At 50.2% G+C, this 13,676-nt stretch overlaps 1 protein-coding gene across 2 annotated transcripts; it reads right to left on the bottom strand.

The window, feature by feature from the left end:
- Position 1: 1 nt before the first annotated feature.
- On the bottom strand, positions 2-12,208 carry MSL1 (MSL complex subunit 1). Of its 2 annotated transcripts, XM_075561777.1 has the most exons (9): positions 10,690-12,206; positions 8,128-8,351; positions 6,688-7,067; positions 4,769-4,816; positions 4,269-4,333; positions 3,578-3,645; positions 3,079-3,203; positions 2,832-2,904; positions 2-2,450 (listed from the first exon to the last, which is right to left on the bottom strand). In XM_075561777.1, exons 1-9 carry the CDS (start codon positions 11,455-11,457, stop codon positions 2,360-2,362), a joined length of 1,842 nt encoding a protein of 613 aa, XP_075417892.1. In that variant the 5' UTR covers positions 11,458-12,206; the 3' UTR covers positions 2-2,359. The 2 variants fall into 2 exon arrangements, with proteins under 2 accessions (XP_075417892.1, XP_075417893.1); XM_075561778.1 differs by lacking the exon at positions 4,769-4,816 and having other exon boundaries at positions 10,690-12,208.
- Between the last annotated feature and the right edge of the window lie 1,468 nt (positions 12,209-13,676).

The raw sequence follows: 13,676 nt of genomic DNA, 5'->3' as shown, positions 1-13,676 counted from the left end.
AATAGTTTATTTACAATTCAACTTTTTATAAGATATTTACAAGACAACCAATTTTACACATCAGAAATGGTATCAAAAGTATGAATTACAACACAGACAACAATATGAAATGGGCAAAAAAAAACAAAGCTGAAGAGGACAGACGCAATTTCTTGTTTTAATTTATTAACACTAGCTTAAACTTGGTTAACGAAAGATAAACAGAGAATTATGTTTTAGGAGAACTGCAGGGCTTTCAGTTGAAGATTGAATTTCACAGTGTTGTATCCCATGTAGGGAAAAATAAGACTAATTTTCCCCCCACACACTGTAATTTCATTTTCGGAACTTTGCTTATCTATTCGCTAACCTTCTTCTCAACAAACCTCAAACATAATCCAAATCAAAGGAGATATGACTGAACAGTAAAATAGGAGGTCCTCAGGGACAAAGAGAACCAAAGAAATAAAATCCATTTAAGTCTGGCCAGATAGCACCTCATGAATTCCTCTCAGCCTAGCTCAAGTTCAGGATCTAGGGAGTCCTCTGGGAATGGTATAAACATAGGTTAAATTTGCTAACCTCATATCCAAACTTAGGAATCCCACAAATGCTGAAAGTCAAGAACTGAGAGGGATCAAGAATAAAGACACTGGGTGGTCTTTTTTTCCCCTCCCCCCTCCTTTTTGGGCACATCATGAAGGAGCCTCCCATAGGTCAGAGTAGGAAAACTGTTTGCCAGGTTAAAATGAAAGAGGAACAAAGAAAGTCTGGCCTAATTTCACAAGAAATCTTCAGGTGTGAGATGAGAGCCCCTAGTGGAATAAGTCCTATTTCTCCCTACAGACTTGCTGCAGTGAAGTTCGCAGCAGGTGCCTGTGCGAAGAGCCCACTCTCCTAAGCAGATGCGAGTTACAAATGAACACAAACACACAAAAAAGGAGAAAGAAGAGCAGCAAGATCATCCAATACTACATGTGCTGCCGGAACAAGTCCTTTGAAAGTCAAACCGGGAGCACAGCTCGACATCTCTCTGGCGGACAGCTTAGCAGTGGGAGCCCCTGAGGAAGGTTTCTTCCCATTCGCTCATGCTCCACTGATGGGCCGGCCACACACCCTACATACCTTGGCTTCTCCTCTAAAAGTGCTAATGATCTGGGGACATATTCTCTTCAAGGATAAAAGCCCCTACCTTCTAGGAGATTAGACCCCTACTTGTTTTCACACCATAGTCCTGAAGACTAATGAAAGGCAATTCCTATATAGTTAAGACCAGAGGTCTTGGCTCTATATTCCTTCCAGATAGTTACAAGGATCTTAAACTGAGACCAACGTGGCCTGGGAGTGCTGTCCTGAAATTATGTCTTACTTATTTTTAAACAAAACTGGGGTGGGCAAGGGGGAGACAAATCCATAATGGTACACGTATACACGTATTTTTACAAAGTGAATGGAGAAGCTCATTAGGCACATCTGTTTGTTACAAGATGTAGACATTTGCCAGCCAAATGAAGCATATATTTCCACACCCCCCACCCTCCCTAAACCTCTACCCCACCACCAAGAGCTCAGCCAAAAGTAAAAAGCCCACAAGGAATACTTGAGAAGTGATGTGACACAAGGACATCTATACAGGTTCTGGCATGCCATCCCCAAATGCCCAGTGCTTTTGTTTATAAAGCCACACCTTGTCAGAGAGGACCCACTCTCTCAGGACCTCTTCCACAGATTTTGTTTTTTGAGGGACGAGGAAAGAAATTCAGTTACCCATTAACTAAGGAAACGTTACAGCAAACCTCCCTCCCCAGATGGCTGCATCACAGAATAGGTTCAAAAGAACGAGCGTCTTCTCACTGATGTACCGGCTCCTCTGGGCTCCGATTCTGTGAGGGTCACTTGCTTCTTCACTTCACTTGCTAGTCCTCATCTGGCTCTAAAGCCCATGGTGAGGACTTTTTGTTTTGTTTGAGGGTAAAACCCACTGAAACCCAAACTACAGGGAAAGGGCATACCAGGGCGAGGAGTGTGCCAGGCAGGCACGATTTTACACACATGTAAGGAAGAGAGCACTTGGCCACAGGCAAATGGATAGTGGCAGACTACTGCTACTTCCAAATCTGCCATCCTATAGCTTGTGAGCTCATTTCCCTCAAAAAGGGAAAAGAAACCGAAATTAACCTCTATAATTCACAATTAGCCCAAGGAAAGAGCTTTTGTAAAATTAGAGAGATGACAACAAAACCAAAACCAAGGGAGCACGGAAAGGCATTATCAGTGAATGACGGCACACACAAGGACACAGGTCACATAAACAGGTCTCTGCCACTCTCTGAGAATGGCACGCTACAACTAGCTGAAGACAGGGCTCTTGCTGGCACAGCTATTTCCTACACGTCCGGTGAGGTGTTTGCTTCTTTTGAATCTCCAACCTGCATCGGCTACGCTCGTCCAACCAGGGCAGCTCAAAGTTCCTGGCAAAAAAGGACAAAGAAATCAGCTAGCAAGGGATTCAGTGTGGAAATGAAACAAACTCCACAAAGATCACTATGCCACTCACTACTCCTAGCCCTGACTACCGAGTCCCAAGTTTGGAGTGAAGTTTCCCCCAAAATGCCCTTAAAGTAATGGAATACATCTCTCTCAAATAGTAAGACTCATCTAATCCCTGGCTCGGGAATCTTACCTCTGAAGGCGTTAACTGCCCAGGATGGCCTCACTTCTGTCAAAGAACCATGGTTACTATGGAAGATACCCCAAAACCATGTTTTCTAGGTTTCTAGCTAGGCTTCCATAAAGTCTGAAAGGAAGGAATACAGGCTACCTCAGATGGGAAGGTGGAACTTTATACTTACTGTGGACTTAATTTTGGTAATGGTCGTCCAAATGCTACCACAGGCAAGAAGGGAGTAATCATCAAACTTTCAACTATGAAAGAAAGTCAAATGGGACTTTGTTAGTGCTGTCGATGAGAAATTTCTAGCAACTAGACCTGCTCCCAAAGACAATTACTTCAGTCATTCGAAGTTAGCTATATCCTAGAGCCTTACTCCCTTTTTCTTCTTTGAAAAACCCACTCTTACAAAGACCAGTCAGACTTACCATCATCTGGCTCAGGGAAAAATGAGGTAACCTCAGGCTCAGATTCCTGAATTCCTTTCTTTTTATACATTCTGAGCTGCAGTCGCTGTAAAATTCTTTGTTCCCTGATCCTCTGAATATCCCATCTGGGAAAAATAAGTCACACAAAACAAAACAAACTCAACATTACTGAGAACCTGTTCTATAAAAGCAACTCACACCATCCAGATGCTAACAAGACGTTGCTGACTCCTCCTGACAAGGGTAAGAAAACAACCCCTGACCTAACAATTCAGACCATGAGCTGGTGTTCCACAGGGAGTGGAACCGAGGAAGGACATAGACGGAGAAGGCCCAAACATGCTTACTTACAACTACCACTTCAAGGTTAAGATACTTAACCAGTTGGAAAGCCATTGATATAACAAGTGTTAGGGATTTGAAAACGCGCCATAGTGTGGAAGAGAGAGGTCGTGGTCCCAGGGTTTACTTGTCCCCACGTTGGACATCTCTGGCCTACCTTTTCCTTCGCTTCTCATCCAGCTCCAGTTTTGCATGCCGCTTCGAAAACACACTGTCGTCCAGGTTCTGTGTGAAAGAGCAGCTGATAAGCCCTTTGTTACCATGCCACACATGTGTTTAACTCCTTTCTAGCTTCTAGGGACGTGAAAGCTTTCAAGGTCAGGTCTCACCTGAGTGTGAGTTCTAAAGACATAATATGAACCATCAACAGAACATCCTCTTCTCTGAGCCCTTGCCATTTAAAATCTCCACATTTCAAAGCACTTTCCATGGCGTTCGTGGTGTCGAAGTGAAACAAACCTGGTGGCTGCCAGAAACCCTCCCAAAGCCTTAATTTCTAAGAGTCTAATCTTAATATAAATATCAATCTTTTAAGGATGAAATCAGCTTGGCATATATCATTTTGTTACTGAGTGATACAAGCTAACTTTTCTACTTGGCATGAAATCTACTTGGCATTAAATACTACCTTGCTCTATGTTTTTAAAATTACTTAGCTTTAAAAAAAAAAAAAAGAAATTACTTAGCTAATCTGGGTCTCAAATTTTCTCATCTATAAACTGAAGGAGTTGGACTAGTTAATTTCTCCCAAGTTCCCTTCTGACCTTCAGTTGCTGTGACATGATCAGGTTACACCCCCATGTCCTATTTGGTCTCTTACTCTACCCACTGATGGCTCTGGCACCTACCTCCAAAATGTCGGAAGGATTTGGGTCCCTTAGAGGCTCTACCGAGTGGTCCCTCCAAGAAGGAACTGGGAAGAAAAACACAAGAAAGGAGGAGGGGTGGAAGCACCCTTAAATCCAAGGTCACACAATCCTCTTCCTACTCCCTAGGAAAGAAGTCTCTCCCACAAAGTTACTGATCGGAATCCATTCTACGGCCTCACCTGAAGCCATTCAGTGTTCCCGCTATGGTATTAAAGAACCTAAAAAGCCACTGCAGTCTGCCAAACTCAGGATCGCAAAAAAACCCTAAGCCAATACCTGAGAAGTCATATAATGGATGCTATTGCAGTTCCTGAAAAACAACTGAAATGTGTTGTCATTGTGAAGTCGTCTGTACAGTGAAAGTGAACACCGAGGATGCTCTCTCCCAGATCCAACTGATGCGGAATACAGCTCCCAACCAGCCACCAGCCCGCCAGCCGCCGCCCCAAGCCCAGCCAGCACATTCCTATTCTACTCACCAGCCAAGACTGAAGTTTCTCCTGCAACACTTGATGGCATCAGACACCCTAAATAATGCAGGAAAGAAGAATCATCTCAGTGTAAAAAGAAAAAGAGCCCATCCCCAAAATGGAGGAAAGGATCAGTACTGAAGTTCTCACTAGGAAGCCATTTTGTTTTTGAGTTGTTCTTTTGAGAATTTCTCTCTGGGGGAGGGGAAGAGGGAACAACAGACAAAAGAAAAGAAAATAAGCCCACCACTTTTTTTTTTACACTGAGACGACTTCTTTTCTTCATTATTTAGGGTGGTTTCCCTGCAACAGTTGATGGCCAAGGATATCAAACCTTAAACTCAGAACATGGCAGGTGAGTAAAAGTTGACCCTATTTTTCAAATAAAAGATCAGTGTTCTCAAAACTTACACATGTAGTCTTCGTAAACAGCTCCCTCCTCCCTCCAAACAAACTACCTTGCTGGTCCAGCCTGAACAACATGCACAAAGACTTTGGCTTCCTTAGACCAAGCCAGCGAGACTTCGTGAGATAGAGATGTCAAGAATAAGGATTCACACATTTATTCAAAACTCAGGCTTCTCAAAGGGCTGCAATCCCCCCAGTTGGATTCCTGCTCCTGTGACACCCACAATCTCAGAGGTGTTTGGACTTTTTCTGTACTAGGGCGGTTAAGATTTTCAAAACCAGCTAGCTTACAGCACAGCTCCGGACCAAGCCATTTCCCAATCCCGGATGGGAAGTTGCTTCACGGTTTCTCTCAAGTTGTCACATAGCATTGCCATGGCAGCAAGGTTAAAACCATTAAGGATGAACCTCTTCAACTGACTGAACCAACCAACCAAAAAAAAAAAGTCCGAACCTACATCAGGATCCTGGGTCTATCTCATGTACTTGTGAGGTCTAATGAATTTTAGATCATTAAAAAGAGTAATCTATGATCTCCCACTTAACTTTGTCATCAGAACAGCCAAACCAAGTCTGGAGAATGTCCTTGTCTCACTGGAATGGGTTCCCATCCCCATCCCAGTTAGGGCAAGACACCAGGGAGAAACTGAGGGCACCTGCAATGACTGTCACAGACTGACATTACAGAGATCGAAGGCAAATCCCAGGGACTGATTAATGTAGGAGGTAACGGAAAGAATCTTTGTGTGGAAGCCATGAAGAAAAAAGGGAATGAAGATCAAGGTCCCAAAACCAACACCCTTCCCCCAAGCAGCTCAGATATCCCAAGATAGTCCTTATTGTTTGAAAAATAGTTTGTAGACCATTTTATTTAAATATATGAACAACCAATGGGCTACTGCAATCCAAGTAAACTCTTCACATTTTAGAACCTTTGTGAAGTATAGTAAGGTAAAGTAAGACTGTGGGCGGGTCTTTGGCAGATTCCTCCTGCCCCCAGACCGGGACATAGAGATACAGATAAATGTTTATATAGTTAAAGAGTGGAGACCCAGGTGAAATTCCACATCCCCACCTGGCTCCCCAGCCCAAAATTACCATTGGCCCCTGAGCACCCCCAAAGACCACCCTCTCAGGTTTCACACAGTATCAATTGCAGGAACAGTCGTGCACGGCAAAGTATAAGTTCTATGCATTTCACAGCACAGAAAACCCTTCTTTCGGGGGCATGCAAGTTGCCGGAGATTACACCCCCAAGTCTGGTGCTCTTTTGATGAGCAACTTACTGGCAAACACATCTCCCAGTGTTGTAAACAGGCAAATACATTGAGCACGTTTTGCTGTAATTCCATCTATTTGCAATGCCTGCACAGTGTCTGTCTCTGGCTGTTAACTTACTCATTCTTGACAGAACTCTGCTTTATTGATTGCACTTTTTAAAAAATGCCAAAGGCATTTTCAAACTTGTTAGCTTGACCGCCACCACTAGGGTATAAGAGCAAGTGTTCTCTATGCCTTACTTGCTACAGTCTCCTCCTTCTTTGGAGAGGATTCCCGTAATGGTAACGGTGATGGGGGAGGCTGGTGCCAACGACACAAATACATTTCTGTGGTGGAAAGGTACGGCAAATCTTCTATCTCACTTGAGGTTTTCTCCTTGGGATGGCCGCTGGGTCCCTTCTGGGGAGTGCAGAGTCTTGGTGGGGTGTCCACAGAAGACCGGGGCTTCTCTGGCGTTTCTTGGCTCCTCAGCTCACGTTTACAAAGAGTTTCAGATAAGGAGCCACAGGGCTCCTCTTTAATGGGAGAGTGCTTAGGTGTTTTTGTTTTGACTTTTGAAAATTCAGGAGCCAGTTTTTTAACAGGAGTCTTTCTTTCTGTACTTCCAAATGGGGATTTCCTGTTGAAGCGGGAAGAAAACGTGTAAAAATTTATCAACTCTTGAATAAAATCCGATTTGGTCACATTTTGGGACAAGAGAATTCACTTGCTCTCTTGTCCCAAAGTGACCAGTATTTAGGTACCTAAACCCTGATGCTCATTGGGCAGACATGAGAGGGAGAACAAGCTTAACAGTGTATGGACCAGGCCCTTAAGTGTTTGCTGAACAGATGAGTTCCCATGTTGAACAACCTCCAATAGTGCTCTATTCCCCACCAGAGCTAGGAAAGATTCTTACTTCACGCAGGTCACTTAGCTAGCATTAGGTGCCACTACTCTGTGATCCCTTCTGTTCATTTCTATCAACCAGAGTCCAAACTCTTTGTTCCCCCAGCCAGTCTCGGGGTTACTACAATCTCCATCCTGTTCCACCCCCTTGCTGTCAGCTGACTTTCCCCTCTCCCTTCCCTCACAGGGCATCCTAGAACACCTCCTCTTCTTTACCAACCTAATCCTATACTTCTTTTTCAAGATCCACCTTCTAGAAAAAGTTTCCCATTCACTATTCTAATTCAAAGTCATCCTTATTAGCATCTCTGAATCTTACAAAACTTGTTTATATTGCTGCTGTGTAAGTACATATTTTACTGTACTTGAGGTTGTTTCCCCCCCCAATTTATTGCCTCTCCTTACAGTGAAACTAATGGAGTCCAGGGCCAATTATCTTTTTCTTTTTCACACCTGTTAAGTACCTAACACAATGTAGGAATTCAGCACTTCCTAACTTGAAAAAAACAGTTATCATTTTCTTTAACAAAATTGGTGGTTGTTGCCCATTCTTTCTGATGTACTCCACATTCTGTGATTACTTCTGTGACCAAGATGTTCCTAACAAATTTTTACAGCCAAATCAAGAAAGTTTCGAGATATTTTCTCTTGGCTTGGAAGACCCCTCATTAATTCAAGATAATATGGTTGCTGTAAAACAAATTCAAAATCCCAACCCATTATTCTCAGTTACTGGTAACAAGTGTCCCTATCATGCCCAAACAGTGTAATTAATGAAGTTAGCAGCACACCTTTTGTGTCCCTTTCCACTCCGCCCACATGAGAAAGGCTTGGGAGGCAGAGCCTGAGATGTCTCGGAAAGATCCGGCTGGCACTCCAGTTTAATTTTCTCTGGTAGCTCCGTTTCCTCTCTCTCCTCAGTTTCATAGCCCTGAAACAACTTGTGCCTTTCTTTCTCATTATCCTTCTTTACCAGCTGCATGCGCCTTTCCATACGTTCAATCCGAGCAAGGAGCTAGAGAAAAGAGTAGCAAAATGTAGACTTCACACACACACATACACACACACATACACACACACACACACACACAAACACATTTCAGTTTCAGTACAGGTACTTAGAGCCCTGTTTAAGAATCAGGAGTCTTTCCCTGGACCATATCAATTCCACTTATTAATGGGCAGACATTAATCTTAATAATTTCCGTTAGCAGAATGCAAGGTACATGACTTAATTTTAGAAGCTAAATTAATTGGAGAGGGTCCTGAGGGGGAATTCGTAGTTTCTTCTTCAGAAACTCCTCTAATGGCCTGGTCTCTGGTACTGCTAACCATGTGTGGCTCCACGTCAGCTTGTGAGTTTCAAAATTAACCTTGTTCTTTTAGGATGTCCTAAGAGTCCCCCAACCCTAGTTTCGCCATTTCCACTCAAAAACTCAATACTCAAGGGCAAACTTCGGATATAGCAGGTTAAGGAGGAATGAAAAGCCCCAACAGTGCCATTAGGAGTTGCAATGTTATTTCAAAGGGGTGGGAAGAAGGCTCTCCCAACACTGAATGCTCCACTTGAAATAATTAGAATAGAAACCAGTATTGATACTCAAAGTTCATGAGTCACCAATATTGCTTTGAATTTGAAGTAACAGAAAAGCGATACATCTCCGTATCAAAATATTGATTACAAAAACCAAGGCCCTATCATTCAATGTAAAGGACTACATAATCAAACAGCAAATTGAAGTCTATTCTTTTTGAAACTTCCCTCGAAAATGTTTTGCGAGAAGATGTCATCTGGACTATCTTCTGTAACAAGAATTTTACCTGAGTTAAACATTAATATTCAGGATGCCTTCATTATAGCCATTTAGCTAATACATTTCAGCGGAGGCCAAACAACAAGTGGACTAGGAGAAACAAGCCTGAGCAAACACTAAGCCTGCAATACATAACAGAAGCAGTGAATGCCAAGTTCAGCCTAACAATCTATCCTTAAGTCACCCCACTTTCCTGTCTAGGAAAGCCTGCAAAGGGGCCATTACCTCGGGAACTGAGCAAAAATCTCCACAAGCAGCAGAGAGCCCCCTCTGTCAGCCATAGGTCTCGTTTCATCTCTTGTACTGGTGGATTCACAGTATTCACATTACTTAGCCACACTTTGCAGGCCACACTTCCTTGATTTCTTCCCTTTTGCCCCTCCTTGCCCAGTCTCCCCACCCCACCCCCACCTCAGGATATGATGTGTTGTAATTACAGAGCCATCCCCCCCTAGACTGCAGTACAGGAGCTAAGCAGAGCCACCTCCATGTTGAGAAACTTGCACACATCAACAAGGTGAGCAGTTTCCTGAGACCTGCCCCCAGCTCCCATTCCAGTACCATGGCCACTGCCCGATGACATGCATCTGGAGTGAAAAGACCAAGAGCCCTCTGCTCCCTTGGCACAGGAGACCAGAGAGCAGGAGACTGCCTGCTGGAGCTTGCACACAACAATTGTGGAGCCCGTGTTTATTTTTAGGCAGCTGTAAGGTCTGCAGAGTGTTCCCCAGTGAGCACGGTCAGACCCCAGCAGCCCAGCTTTCCCATCGCGGAAATCCTGCTGCAGCCAATCCAGCCATTCAGGCCTGCTGCTCAGAGGTACAAAGAAATAACCAGGGCCTGCCTGCCCTGCTACCTGCAGATTCTAAATCAGGGTGGATTTTCCTCTTTTTTTTCTTCTGGCGGGATGGGGATGGGGTGGGTTGGGGGAGGGTCTCTTTAATACCTTTAATAAGTTTATTATCCCCAAATGCCTTAAAGCGTTCCAGCTTCGCACACCAAGCGGGCACTCCGGCTTCTACCAGGGACCTGCTCAGTGTGGCCATGTGTTTAGAACTAGAGTCCCTGTCAGGCGCTCTGCAATCGGGGAGAGGCAAAGCGGGGTCCCTGCCGCCCTCTGCCCGTCAGTGGCCCGCCGACTCCTGCGGATGCTGCAGCAGTGAGCAACAGCTGCTCATCCCCGTCCCGCTCCCCGCCAGCTCCATTAACCCCCTGCCAACGCGCCCCCACAGAGGCACCCCACTCACACAGGGTTAACCCTTCACCACTCAGCTCTTTCCCCTCCGCCCCCCGCCCCGGCTGGCCCACCCGTCAGGGGCTGTCAGTTTAAATTAACCCTTTGGCGCCCGAAGCCAGCCCCTCCCCGCCCCCTCGGAGGCTGCCCTTTCACCCGGCCCTCCACCCCGGCGACTCGGCCGGCGCGCCGGCACCTGGGACACCGCCGGGCCGGGGGCCCCCTACTCCGGGGTGCCTGCGACGCCTCCGGGCCCCCTCCCCCGAGCATGCGCACACGGGGCCGCGGCTTAACCCCTGCCGTACCGTGTCTCGCTCGGCCTTCAGCTCCTCGATCTCCTTCTCCTTGGCCTGCAGCTGCTGCTGCTGCTGCTCGATCAGGTCCAACTGCAGCAGCAGGATCTGCTTGAGGCAGGCGGCCTGGCTGGAGGCGCCCGAGCCGCCGCCGCCGCCCAGGGGGCTCTTCCGCACGCTCTTCCATCGGCCCTCGCTGGCCGCCAGGCTGCCGGCGGTGGCGGTGGGCGCCAGGGGCGGGGGCCCGGGCAGAGGTAGTGGAGGGGGGCCCGCCGGGTCCGAGGCGGTGGCCGCGAGGGGAGTCGCCCCACCCTTGTCCCCGGCCCAGGGCGTCGGCTCCTTGGCCGCCGCCACGAGCGAGCCCGTCTGAATGGGCAGCACCGCCTGGTACTTGGGCCGGGGGCTGCAGCCAGCTCCGGCGGCCGCGGGCTCCCCGCCGACGCCGGCCTGCTTGGTGGCCGGGGGAGGGCAGGGCAAGGGCACCGAGCCGCCCCAGCTCTCTTCCTGCTGCCCGGGGGCCGCCCCGGCCGGGAGCAACAAGCCCCGACCCTTGCCGCCGCCGCCGGCCGGGGAGGGCGCGGGGCTGCCGGCCTGCGCGGAGGCCAGCGGCGGCCCCGGCTCCTTGAGCTTGCGATGCCGGGGGAGGAAGTGGGCTTCGGCCGCCCCGGGCTCGTCCTCCGGCCCGCCCAGCGCTGCCGCCCGCTCGTAGTCCAGTCGCTGCTCGGGGTTGCCGCCGGCGGGCGCCGCGGCCGCCTTGAACACGGCGGATCTCATGGTCATAGTGGTCCGGAGCGGCGCCGGGGACGGAGGCGGAGGAGGGGGTGGGGAAGGGGCGAGGTGCGGGGGGTCGAGGACGAGGGGGGAGGGGAGTTTGGCGGGCTCGCCTCAGCAGCGCGGCAGCAGGCCTCGGCTAGCGCGGCTCCTCCGGGGCCCGGGCGCCATCCCGCAGGCGGGCGGAGAAGTGGAGGCCGCGGCTGAGGCCCGCCGCCGGCCCATGGGGGCCTCGCCGCCGCCGCCGCCGCCTTCGCCTCAGAGGCAGGAGCTCGCACCCAGCCGCCCCCGAGCTCATCCCCGGAGCTCGCCTCGGCCCCCCCTGGCCCGGCCGGGCCCGCCTCGTCTCCCCACCCCACAACCCCCTTCCCCGCCCCGGCCCCCCGCCCCGGCGCTCGCCTCAGCCGCCCCGAGCCTCCATTTTCCCCCCCTCCTCCTCAGGAGGGGGTGGGGGGGCGTGGGTCCGCCCAAAGCCCTCCTACTCCGCGAAGGCGGGGGTCTGTCGCCTCCCCCGGGGGTCTCCGCAGCTCGGGGCCCCCTCCCCCACAGTCACCCCCGACGCCTCAGCGTTTCCCTTTAAAAAAACGGAGCCGCTCGGAGCCGCCGCCGCCGCCGCCGACCGGAGGGCGCATGCGCCGGAAGGGCCGCGGGCGGGAGCGCGCCCGGAGCCGCGAGGAGGGAGGCGGGCCGCGCTATTGTGCGAGGGGCCGCGGCCGGCCCGAGGGGGCGGGGAGGGGGCTGCAGGGCCGCGGGGGGCCGGCGCTGAGGGCCGGGGCGCCGCCGGCGGAGCGGGGCGGAGGTGGGCTGCCGAGGGGAGCGAGTCAGGGGAGGCCCGGGGGGCGCCGGGCCGAGGGGAACGCGGAGGCTCGCGGGGGAGGGCCGCCCGCCGCGCGGGAGCTGAGCACGCCGAGGGAGGCAGGGGCCGCGGAAGGGCACTGAGGCACCAGCCCTCCCCCTCCCCTCCCCCCGTACGTGCCTGCGCGCGGCGGCCCCGCCCCTCCCCGGCACCCTGGCAACCGGCGGGCCCCGCGCCGTGCCCGGTGCCCCTGAAGGCTCCCGGTCGGCGTCGGCGTCAGCCTCGGTCTTGAGACGGCGGGTGCTTGGTGGCAGCCGCGTCCCGCGCCCTTCGCCGCCTGGCCGGCCCAGCGGTCCGCGCTCGGGTGGGCGTGAATGTGGCCCTTTGTCACCAGACCAGGAGGGACCCCGGCTCCCGGGACGTGTGCCGCCCAGGGCCTCGGACTCCCTGGCATGCGTGAACCGTGCCGTTACCGCAGCTCTTCCCCGAAGGCCGCCCTCCTCCAGCCACTCCTGGCATCTCCGGAAGGGTCAGGAAGGGTTGAGGCTAATCTTGTTCGGAGATCTTATCTCTACTAGATGCAGGCGTCCTTGAAGGTATTTTCCTCTGTTGGGGACACTTCTTCCAGCTGTATTGTGTGTGTGTGTGTGTGTTCATTTTCCAGCAACTGTCACCCAGTAAGTCGTTTTCCTCACAGAAGCCCTTGTGGGATACTTTTCTCAGTCTTCACCTGACTTGTCCGTGTTTTTACTGTATGTAGAGGCGGAAAGCCTAGCATTCTTTGGCCCGCTGTGAGAGAAAAAAAAAACCAACTCATTAAAATGGTGTCTCCACCTCTGGAAATAGGTATGAATGTGTTCAAACATCAGGAAAGCCCCAGACCCCTCCTTCCTGCCTGTGAAAAGCAGGGTTGGTTTGGGATACCAAGGAAAATGGGGAGGAGGGCGGGTACAATACGGTGATCTCTTCCAGTGTCACTTCTTTCGATGCCACCTCTGCGGTGACAACAAGTTCATATTTGCATCATGGGCTCATCCCGTGACTCTCAAATTATATATCCAACTGAAAAGTAGATCTATCCATTCCGATGTCAAATAGGCATTAACTTAAACCAAATTCACGCTTTTTGATTCTCACCCAAATCTGGCTTCTCCTGACAGCATCCCTGTCTACCTCATCATTATCTAGTCAGCCCTTCAAAGTGTAAATCCCGAATGCATCATCTTCAGCGCTTTCACCTTGTCCAAGCCCACCTTAGGATGCCTTTTTTCTGTTCCTTTTTACTCCCAACAACCTTGTAGCTGGTCCCTCCGTCGTTTCAACCTTTGCCTTCTGTGTAAGTCGTCTTGGGATCATGTTCTTGTTCTGCTCAAAACCTGCCCATGGCTGCCCACTTGGAGCAAAGTCATCATAGTGGATAGGATGTGCCTCC

The sequence above is a fragment of the Tenrec ecaudatus genome, chromosome 10 (genome assembly GCF_050624435.1).
Source record: "Tenrec ecaudatus isolate mTenEca1 chromosome 10, mTenEca1.hap1, whole genome shotgun sequence".
Lineage (NCBI taxonomy): Eukaryota > Metazoa > Chordata > Mammalia > Afrosoricida > Tenrecidae > Tenrec > Tenrec ecaudatus.
The sequence above is the reverse complement of the archived record's forward strand: the minus strand, read 5'-3'. Positions and strand labels throughout refer to the sequence as shown.